This window comes from Sinohyriopsis cumingii, chromosome 2 (genome assembly GCF_028554795.1).
Source record: "Sinohyriopsis cumingii isolate HCF-2022 chromosome 2, ASM2855479v2, whole genome shotgun sequence".
Lineage (NCBI taxonomy): Eukaryota > Metazoa > Mollusca > Bivalvia > Unionida > Unionidae > Sinohyriopsis > Sinohyriopsis cumingii.
The window spans coordinates 30,766,446-30,778,498 of record NC_142962.1 but is presented as its reverse complement, the minus strand read 5'-3'; the positions used below and the strand labels follow the sequence as shown (position 1 = coordinate 30,778,498).

The 12,053-nt window shown below is 38.3% G+C and overlaps 1 protein-coding gene across 5 annotated transcripts in view; it reads right to left on the bottom strand.

Moving 5' to 3' along the window:
* LOC149804563 (presenilin-1-like) overlaps positions 1-12,053 on the bottom strand; it is a 77,713-nt gene that overhangs the window by 47,903 nt on the left and 17,757 nt on the right. For 2 of the 5 annotated variants that reach the window (XM_089941555.1, XM_089941571.1), the window contains exon 2: positions 1,832-1,972. In XM_089941555.1, the coding sequence (XP_089797681.1) occupies positions 1,832-1,957 (126 nt within the window). In that variant the 5' untranslated portion in view covers positions 1,958-1,972. Of the gene's footprint in view, positions 1-1,831; positions 1,973-3,749; positions 3,771-3,806; positions 4,029-12,053 lie in introns of those variants that run through there. The other 3 variants (XM_089941544.1, XM_089941536.1, XM_089941563.1) reach the window with 3 other exon arrangements.

The window sequence follows — 12,053 nt, the reverse complement described above, 5'->3', positions numbered from 1 at the left end:
CCCCCCCGTATTTTCTGGTATCAGCTGAGTAATTATGCATAAAATAAACCAACTGAGGTATTCTGATCATTATACTCTAAAGTAAAACTACAGCCCATTCTACTTTCTTGGCTTGGCAAATCCCCACAACTTTTATTAGGTTTCACCATGCAATCCCAATTACCCACTTTCCAGACTATGACCTACTGTGTAGAACCAAACAATTTTACATCTGTTACATTTCTTACATGTCCTCCTGCTATAATGATTTTATAAAGTTTTGTTTAAAAAATACTCAAAAAATGTCACTGCAGTTGCACTGTTTGTATTTCATCTGCTCCAAGGAACCTCAGGTGAAGAACCCCAAAAGTTATACCCCCCTGGTAGTTAGTTCAAAATTTGCCAATTTATTCTGTACAAAGGTTGATTTTCTTCAGAAACATTTGGACAGATACAGAGACAATTATAAATGGATGGAATGAAGGAATATCATCAGTGAACAGCTTAATGATAGGATTTGGAACAATTTTTTTCTATTTATACCAGGATTCATAACAGAATTTTGGGATGCGGACTCTTCACTCAGGTTACCCAGGAGTGTTTATCATATCTCTGAGAGTTTCAGGCATAAACTTGAGAGTCCCTCACTTTCAAAAGAATAGAAAGGAAAATGTAAAAGCACATGCTCTGTATTTAATATCATCAGGACTGATTTTTTTTCAGTTTATAATATCACAATAAAAATGAATATTTTTCAGTAAACAGAATCTAAAGTTTAAACATTATGCATGCAAATTTTTTTTACCACTACAACAACACGAAAATCAAGAAATAAACTACAAAACATAAAACTATCTACAATTAGTTTCAATCCCAAGAATTAATTTAGAATGTTGTAGAGCTTTCTCTGCAAGTAAAATAGCATCTCCATTCCCACCAAAGAAACTAACACAAGTGAACACCTGGCTGCATCATGTACCTAATATATAAACATGAATTACCACTGTTAAATGAAACAAAGAAGGAATATATATATAAAACAATTAGTATGTGTTGGGAAAAAATATAATATTTCAAAATAAAATATGTTAATTAGTAAACAGTTTGAAACGCCTTAAAAGCTGACCCTTGGGAATAAAGGTGAATTTGTCAAGATGAATTTATACAAACTTTAGGTACTGATACTCAGATATCAACAGTCTAATGGAACATTAGCCTATTGGTTTTTCTCATTCACTTTGTCGGCATTAGTGTCATTTTCAACACAGGTCAGTGTCCCAAAACATGAATAGATTTTGCTGACTCATTTTTACAAGTCTACCTACTTTCCTGCAATCATTTAAAAAGGCTCTGTTGATATTGCAGTGCACCATAAAATCGAATGTACTTAGCAGTTATTATTATCATGGTGTATTGATGATTTCACAATATTGTCCAAATCAATCTCTGAGAAAGCTTCCATTAATTTCATGATTTATACACAACTCATAACCAATTCTGGACTGCTCCAATGATAAGGATTGTTAACTGTTAATTAGTCACACTGGCTTGATGCCTGAATGTGTACTTAAGTCTAGCCTTTAGCTGTTCTGCACATTAGCTACTGCTGACCAGAGTATTAAAAGACTGAGTGTTCAGGGGGAAAATGAGATGTCATGAGGAGGCATTATAGAAAAATCAGTGTATCCTTTGAGAATTTAACATGTATTTGACTCAAAATTGTGGGTCACAGAGATACCTGTTGGATTGATCTGTGCAGAAAAGAAATATCCAGTTGTATAAACAATCCATGTGCATGTCTCTCTCTCTCTCTCTCTCTCTCTCTCTCTATATATATTGCATAAATATTTACCCTGCCATTTTCCACCTGATTATTCCCTGTTTCAATTTCCTGGTAATCTCTTCTGGCGCGCGTAGTTTCCTCATGGCTAGTCATCAGGCGAGTTCTCTCAGTCACTTCGTCTTCTTCAGAATTCATACAGGTGTATTAGTCCTACAATGTAAGATACTGACCCTGGGAATACTGAAATCTGTTTAAAGGATGATAATAATCTTGAATGAAATGAAGCTATCTAAACATTTTCTTCAGTATTAGTATAAATATCAGGGATGATGTCTAGTCCTTTATATTTCTATTATAGGCGTCAAGGTCTTACTGCCTAAATGACGGCGCTGTGTAGTATGTTTTGAAATTGACTGACATTGTATGAAAGTCAAATTTTTAAAGAATATCTCACACACCTGACAGCCCATATTGGCCCTTTTCTACAAATTTAAATTATAATGTATTAATCAGACTATACTTACTTTGATCTCTTCTTCCTAAGAAATTCAAATTCTCAACAAGCAAATGTACCTGTTTTCAGGTTTTGCTGGCCTGCATTTCAGTTGGCTAGAAAGCTATGGGAGCTAGGAATGTCAAAATTGGGTTAAGTTGAAGTATTATTCTTTAATGAAATGAATAAAAATATAGTATGCCTATTGGAACTGTAAGGAGTAACATTTTGTATCATTCAAGAAACATATCCCCTCACATGCACCTACCTGAACATATTTCGGTATACCTTGACTACCGTCGCATTTCAACGAATTCAAATGTATGTCAATGGAACATGAAAATGTGTCCATTTACTAATGTCAGATTTTGAGCCCACCTGGATTAAAACAACACAGTAAGTATATTAATTACACATCAATTTATGGATGAGTGTCGATATGGGCTGCCAAGTGTGCAAGATATTCCTGAAACTTTGGCTACTCGTTCTGATGTCAACTGACATCGGAACACACTATACAAGACCATTATTTGGGCAGTAAGACATAGTACTAAAACACGAATAACACAAGATATGTCATACATTGTAGGACTAGGTGGTTGGCTAATCCTACAATGTAAGACATAATACATGTTTTTGTTTTAGTGCTATGCCTTACTATCCAAATAATGACCTTGTATAGCATGTTCCGATGTCAGTTGACATTGGAACGAGTAGTCAAAGTTTCAGGAATATCTCACACACTTGGCAGCCTATATCAACACTCTTCCACTAATTTATGTGTAATTATTATACTTACTGTGCTGTCTTTATCCTGATGGAATGAAAACATGACACTAGCAAGTGGATGCATTTTCATGCTCTATTGACATACATTTGAATTTGTCGCAATGCGATGGTAGTTGAGGTATGCCGAAGTATGTTTAAGTAGGTTCATGTCGGGGATATGTTTCTTGAATGAAATGGAATGTTGCTTACAGTTCCAATTGGCAATATATATTTTTATTTGTTTCATTAACGAACAATATTTCAACTTAACCTGATTTCGGCATTCCCAGCTTTCGTCGCTTTCCGGCCAACTGAAATGCAGGCCAACAAAACCTTAAAACAGGTCCATTTCTTTAGTGAGAATTTGAATTTATCAGAGAAAAGACATCAGGGTAAGTAAAGTCTGACAAAAACATAACTTTACTTTGTAGAAAAGCGTCGTTATTGGTTGCCAGTTGTGTGATATTCCTGAAAATCTGACTTTCGTTACACTGCTAGTCGACATCAAAACATGCTATAAAGCGCCGTTAGCTAGGCAGTAAGACTCATCACCCCCCAGAACAACATATCGGATGACGTGTCTTACGTTGTAGGACTAGGTCGATGGCATACATTGTAGGACTAACAGGCGCATTAACACCAAATAATTCTCGTATGTGTTGACACTAATATTCTGCTAAACAAATTCATATTTTTTTAGGAGTATGGATGAAAGACTGGCTTAACCTTGCAAAAATTAAGAACTTCAACTTCCTTGGTTAAAAATAGGTTTCTCAAACATACCAGGACTCACCTGAGGAATGAGTCACTCAAATTTTGTAAGAGACAGCTAAATGTTCATCACTCTAACATATTATAAGTTCTAGATTGTTTGGAAATGTTCCAGTAATCAAATTTTTAAAATCAAAAGTTGTTTTGAAATGTCATTAAGACTATGTGTTTAACAATTTAATTTTTGTTTTACTTCCTGTACAAATATTGATATTATAAGCGTTTGAGATACGTTGATCAGAAGGATCAACCTAAAATTATAACAAACCTCCGCATACTAATAATGAATAGACGGTAATGTAAACAGAATTGCTAAAACGTTGCTTCATTTTGATCATTGCAACTTTTGTCACCGTTAATTAGAGTAGGAACTAATGAAGCATTTCAGAAAGAGAAATATTGGAATTACATACATGCTATAGTCATGCAGACTACTGCAGGTTATCATCCTTCTCAAGTGTCCATGTCTAACAATAAATAAATATATAATTTAATTTCTTATATATAAAAATATAACTTTTATTGCAGATATAGGATACTTACTTACAATTATTAGCAAGAATATAATACAATTTGCCATCGTACAATTCCAAAATATTACTGCAAATCCATGGAGTCCTCTATATAGCAAATTCCCATAGTACATTTAGGATAAATATTCCGATTGGGTCTTAAAAATAAAATCCGAATCTCCGAACCCAAGTTGAATATCACTCAGTCATTTCTTCAGTATGACGATAAGTGCTTTTGGACTATTGTAAACATTTTGCAAACACGTTGGATTCAGTTAAACTATGTTGATTTATAATCGACTTTTGTAAAATAGTTACGTAAGAAGAATTACGAAGTTGATAACATTACGACTTATCCAGAACATATATTTTGAAAACAATTTACAAAGTGGACAGAAATCACACTGATTAGGAAAGTACTTTTCTGGTTCACAATGAAAACATTTGTATAAAGTTAAATCCCTTGTCGGTTCACTTTCCGTTAATTCCTCTCCTGATCTCGGAATGACTGCCTAACCATCCGTCTGCGTACCCATACTCGAAGTATCCATCTACTCCACGACAACACACCTTTACGTAAATCTGCCGTTGTGGCAGATTTTCTGAATGAGCAGGTCATTCAGACTTTGTTATATCCTCTATACAGCCCTGGTTTAGATCCAGGTGATTTTTGGTTGAATCGCGTTATCAGCGATCAGCTGACGGGCAGACAATATAAAAACTGCATTTCTTCTGTCATTGTTACTGTTTTACTAAGCAATATGTTTTTATCACACGACGATGATGTGATGCTAAATTCCTCCTCGGGGTCGACATCAATTACTTTCTTAATAAACAATTAACTATTATATTATTTAAAATTATCCACAAAATGGGTATAAATGCATGCATTGTAGACGAAATCCTTGCTAAAGATGACAACCACAAAAAAGAAGACAAGAGCCTAAAAGAGGCTCGCAAGCTGTTGTCAAACAAATCAGCACTGCGTAGTGAAAACAACAAACAATTTAATTAACAATTCAAGAAGGTTATTTAAAAGACTTAATGAATTTTACAAGAGTTTATGGCTAAGATGTTGTAAACTATGGAGAAAGATTTCTAAAATAACATTAGTGACATGAAACAAACGGGGTACTTATAAACGTAAAAACTATACTGTACATCATGACAACAATAATTACATCGCTAATATGTTATAGGTTCTGACTACTTAAATGCCCGGAACAAGTACAATAAACATAATTTATTACCCATCGTTAGAAGCAACTTTAACAGTTTCAAGCATCCCAGTGGTCAAGAACAAGACAAGATCACCGTCTAAAATATCCTTTTATGAAATACTTAAACTGATTTTTGTTAAATTGCTATTTTAAATATAACAATAGCATGTTTAATACTGCAAAGTCTTGTAGCTGATAAAATAGATTCTTTTGAAGTGTAATGTGTATGATGTTGCTAAAATACCAAATGAAGCAACTGAATTTAGTTCAGATTTGTATTGCCAATATATATCACAATCGACAGTCAGATTTTTACTGACAATATATATCTCTATTGACAGTCAGATTTGTATTGACAATATATATCGCTATCGACAGTCAAAAATATAAGATCATTCTTCTTCAGAAATGTTAAACAACGTTACAAATGTAGGCTACGTCATTTTAGTAAAAACAAATCAATAACTTAAATCATTAGTTCGCTTTTATTCAACTTTTGTCCTATTTGTCTTCATTTATCCTCTTCAATAACAACACAGAGAATTTGAAGAATTTGTTTTTCATTACAATCCTTACATTTTTCGTACTTTTTATTTAGTTCTGCACGTTGTTTCTAAACATACATTTTTCTTTAAGACAACACAGTTCGATTAAAACGTCGCTCAGCTATTGCGGTTGTTAGTATGGCACACTGACCCTTATCCCTCTTCAAGCCAACTCTGTTCAATACAACGAGGTGCGAGTGAAACAAGGTGTAGGGAACCAGATTATTACCACGGTGTCCAACTTCAGCATCTGAACAATTGTTTCCTTGCCGATGGCCGATCCTCACAGAAGAAGAATTCGGTTTTAACAGGATTTAATGTTAAAACATTATTATGGACCAAAAACGCACATACTAAAATAGTTCTATTGTCAATGACATTTCATGGCATATGTCGTTTGTTATTATGTAGCGAGCACATTTTCTAATTTGTTTTATGTTCTTCATTGAAACGATATATTCTAAATAAATCCAGTTTTAAATGGATTTAACTTATAACTTTGAACATAGGTTTTCATAGACCGTAGTGATTAAGGTTTCGAAGTTAAACCAGTTAGAACTTGGCTGATGTAGATTGTGATAAATAAAATTGCCCAAAACAGTATTTTTATCACTGAATTAGGAATCAGAGGGTATAACAACATTTCGAAAAACTACTTTGTTTGTTTCTTTTGATTTATTTTACTTATTTCTCAAGGCGCCACAGAGAGAATATATAAAAAGATGGAAACTTATTTATTGTTTGTATGTCCTGCAGCAAATACTACACTCGACATACTGCAGACTCCTCGTAACAACTATTTGTTTTCGTTCTATTATTTAAGCTTCTGGTTACCAAGTTTGGCAAAGTGAAAGTAAAACGAATACATCGTATATAAATAGTGAAGGGGGGCGATATAGGGACAATGGGACTTATCATTAAAAACACCCCTGGGCCTGTATAGGGACTATGTAAATTTAACATGGAGAAAAATCGTGGGCCTGTATAGGGACAAGGGAAATTAACATGGGAATCTATTTTGGGTCAGTCTAGGGACAAGGGAAATTTAACATGGGAGAAAGAAGCAATTCTAGGGACAAGGGGAATTGAACATGGGAATAGAGTTTGGGCCTGTCTAGGGACTAGGGAAAATGGAACAGGGTCGGGACCCAGGGTCCCGACCTAAGGGGTCTCTATTTTTTTGTTTTAAAAAATATAAAAAAATAAAAAAGGGTAGGCAATTGAAAGTCAATCTCTTTTCGAGACCTATGAGTGGCCCTGAAAAGGACCTTTGGGTTTATGTTAATATGCCCTTAACATAAAGGGCATCTGCGGCATCTTCTTGTCCTCAAGCTGCGTCTTACTGCAGGGCCATAAATCAGAGTCCTCTTGAGGCATCCTTGTCTTTCCACATAGACTCTTCGTATCCACAGACTGGTGTCTGACTTGTGGACAACTGTCCACTTGGATCGGACATACATTAGCATGTCCGTCCTAAACATCATTGAAGAAACAAGGGTGGATGATTCGACTGTGGTCCACATCTTGAGGCGCCGAGAACAGGTGAATCAATGCAGTGAACTGCGCTTATTTATAGGTAGAGGAAGGATTGAAACGGATTGAGTTCATTGACCAATCCAAACACGGGTTACAAAATTCAGGCAGTCCGCATCCAATCCGAAGAGAACAGTCTGTGACGTCACGTGGTCTATATAGAATCGCTAGCGCCTGTGCGGTGTCAATCCATGCGACAGTGATTCAACATGACGGAAACTCAGAAAACGATCCATTGGGGTGCACCAGCAGTGGAGACCACCCAAGGGAACCCGGACTTACTTTCAGAAGAGGTAAATTGGGATTTTGTGGATTTTCTTACCTCGCAAGAATTTGTTCCGGAACCTTCGTCACCTTCATTACCGCACGTGGAGAATTTTAGACAGAGACAGAAAGAAGAATTGGAGAAATTTATACTGCGGCAAAAGGAAGCAGAACAAGCTTTTATCCTACAGCAACAACAGCAAGAAGAGTTAAGAAAAAAACAACAACAACAACAACAAGCAGCAGCAAAGAAACAAGAGGGTGAAAATCAAACGGTCACGGTACTGTTAGACATTTTAGCGGAGTTAAGAAGTCGAAACAAATGTATCAGACTTCTTTATCACGACCGAAGAGAATACGACCTTCCCGAGCTAAACACGCCAACCCTGTGACTAAGCCTACCGTACCACCCTTAGTGATTTCAACCCAATCATCATCATCAGAAGTAGGCCTTGGCCGTGGCAAAGGCTTAAGGCAGTTAAAGTTGATTGCTTAAACTCACCTCTACACCAAGATAAAAGGCCCTTTTCAGGGCCACCCACGTCTCTCGAAAAGAGATAGACTTTCAATTGCCAATAATTAAAAAAAAAACATTTTACCCCATAGTACGTGTATATGAGTGTGTGAGTTTAGCTTCTTATTTAAAATCAAAACTCAAAGACACTTACCTTATATAATTAATGTATTCTATTATCAATAGTTACAATACAATTCACAATTCACAACAGAGCACTTTAAAAAGTACATTCACTTCTTCTGTTTCTTTGTTTACTTTCTCTGTTTTTTAAATTTCTTCACCGTCACAGTCTTTTCCTCCTCCTCTTCCTCCTCACTTTCTTCCCTTCTTCTTTCCTTCTCCTGTTTCTTTTTCTTCACCTGTCTGCTATCTTCCTCCTCTTCTTCCTCTGAAGAATCCCTCTCTTCTTCTGACCCCTCTTGTTTCTTTTTTGGGCAATCTGGAGACCAATGTCCTTTTTCTTTACAATAATAACAGGTATCTTGACTTTTGTCTTTTCTAGCCCCTGTTTTTCTTTTTTGACGGTCTGGACACTCTGAAGACCAATGCCCTTTCTTTTGACAGATATAGCAAGTATCTTGACTTTTATCTCGAAAGGAAGGAGAGTAGTCCGTCGGCTGGTCTGAAGAGAATTTTCTAATGACCCCTCGCAAAGCTCTGATGAAACGTTCGATTTGGCTAGTCTCTTCCATCGTTGTGCTCGGTTTGAGAGTGAAATGAATAGTGAAACGACAAGACACACACCCTTTTATATACACTTGTCTGCCATGACTATACATTAGTCTATGGTATCTAAACTTGAGTCATTTGACGTTTTGCACTCAAGATGAAACGATCCAATTCATTTGAGAAGAAAGAAGAAGAAAGTTAGAGGCAGAAACGTGATCTATCGCCTCGTACCAGGGCTGAAGTCTTGGCACAAATTCATGCCAGTGATTTTGAAGAGGACATGAGTGAACCAGAATCCAAACCCTCTAAACAAAGTTCGCCACCCTTAGTCAACCCTGAAAAATACTATTCCATTCGAGAGACCGAAAAGCGCTCCCTAGAAAATTTAGAACCACGGCTTACAAATACACGGTGAAGTTTAAAGATTTCAAGTCCGAAGTACCGTTAGAGAAAGCAGAAGGGTTCATCACTGGGGTGTGGGATTCTTTGCTCACCACACTCAAGCGACAATGTCAACCCAAAGAAGACGATCGCTTGAGACTCTCCATACAACACGACGGTTTGAAATCCCCTGTTTGGATCGAGTTTACCAGCCCTGCAGAATTGACCGCTTCCAAAGTCATGGACAAGATTCAACACATGCAACAATCCAATGACCAGTTTGACATCACCGATGGAAAAGCCACACTCGACACGACCCACGTCTCTCCTCCTCAAGGGACCGGACAACGCAATAAGGTGTTATTGGTGAACGACCTTCGCAGCACCAAAAAGAGTCTCGTCCAAATTCACAATTCTCAAGACCAGATGTGTTTAGCCCGAGCCATCGTGGTGGGACGAACCTATGCCGACAAGAACGACACGGCAGAATGGAAAAGAGACTGGGAGAATATTCGAAAATCGAACCGAGCCAAACAACGAAGTGAAGCAGAACTCCTGTTGCAACAAGCCGTCCTGTCCAAAGACACACCCTGCGGCATTCCTGAAATGCAAAAATTGCAAGATGTCCTAGCTCCATTCTACACCTTGAAAGTGCACCCTCAAGAAGTGCGCGGACCTCTGTTGTTTCGAGGGAAAGACTTTAAGGATGGAAAATACATTCATGTCTATTATCACGATGACCATTTCGATACCATTACCAGTATCACTGCATTCCTGGGATACAGTTATTACTGTGAGAAATGTGACCATGGCTATAACAATCGAGAGCAACACAAGCATTGTGGATCGAAATGCTCAGGATGTTTGGCCTCTCCACCCTGTCTGAGCGAAGGGCAAAAACCAGTGCATTGTCCTGCTAGTCTGCGTACGTTTGTCAGCCCTGCCTGTTACCAACAACATCTGAAGACGCAAGGTTCACAGCAGAAATGTGCTTGTCAATTCCTGAGATTGTGCCCTACGTGTGGACAAGGCATACGTACCAATAATGCCAAGGCACACGCATGTTCAGGAAAGAACAAATGTCACATTTGTCACCACATCGTGGACTTGGAACACGAATGCTACGTGCAAAAATACCAACCCCCACCAGAGAAAGAGGACGGTCACAAGAAGAAAGGCAATTTCATCTTTTTCGATTTCGAATGCATGCAAGAGACCGGTATTCACATTCCTAATTTCTGCGTGGCTCATCGAGCGTGAGAGAAGTGCATTCAGGAACCTATCTTCAGTCCCTTACTGCAGCAAGATTCCCGGAGGGCGTGAAAAAATCTTTCGAGGACCGAACACGTTAGTCGATTTCGACCAATGGGTCTTAGACCCCATCGACAAGACGTGGAGCCAAGAGGACATCGAACGTTACGGAGATTGTCATCGTCATGCCACAGTGATGGCTCACAATTTCTCCGGCCACGATGGACAGTTTCTTTTGAGATACTATACGGAACAAGGCACCGAGCGTCCTAAAGTCACTTTGAACGGAGCCAAAATCATTTTCATGCAAGTGGGACAAGTGCAGTTTAAAGATTCGATGAGTTACTTGGCCATGCCTTTGAGTCGAATGCCTAAAATGTTTGGAATGACAGAAATGGCTAAAGGTTATTTTCCTCACATTTTCAATACGGAAGCCAATCAACACGCCGTTCTACCCCATTTGCCTGAGGCTCACTATTACGACCCTGACAACATGCGTACCGAACAACGAGAAGCTTTCTACGCTTGGTACCAGGCTCACGCCTCGGACCCTTTCGACTTTGAGGAAGAAATGTTAAAGTATTGTCGTTCCGACGTGGACATTTTACGACGTTGCTGTGGAAAATTTTGAGAACTGTTCATGGAACACGAAGGGGTCGATCCTTTGAAAGAAGCTTGCACCATTGCCAAAGCGTGTTCCTTAGTGTACCGGCAACGATTCATGCCTGAAAACACCGTAGCTGTCATCAGTCCTCAAACAACCAACTATGTCAAACGTCAATACTCGGTCAAAGCCCTACGTTGGTTACATTACTTGTGCGACAAGGAAGACAAGTGGATTCAGCATGCCCGCAACGGAGGGGGTGAAAAGACCATCGGAACGCATTCGGTCGATGGCTGAGACTTAGAAAACCCCAAGATCGTGTACGAGTTTAACGGTTGCTTATTTCACGGATGTCCCGTCTGTTATCCTGACCGTGGCACTAAAAATCAGTTTTTACAACGAACCATGGAAGACTTGTACAAGGCCACTTGTCAGTGACGCCTAAAGTTAGAACAGGAAGGATACCAAGTGGTGGAAATGTGGGAACATGAATACGATCACCGTTTGAAAACCGATCCCGAGTTTAAACGCCTCGTGGAAAGTTACCAGTTCATGGACCCGCTGAACCCGAGGGATAGTTTGTACGGAGGAAGGACCAATGCCACCTGTTTGCTGTACCAAGCCGACGAAGAGAAAGGAGAAGAAATCAAATACTTGGACGTGTGTTCGCTGTATCCCTACGTGTGCAAATATTGTCGCTTTCCTGCAGGGCACCCACAATTGTTCACGGAACACATCGACCTGAAAAACATTCGACAATACG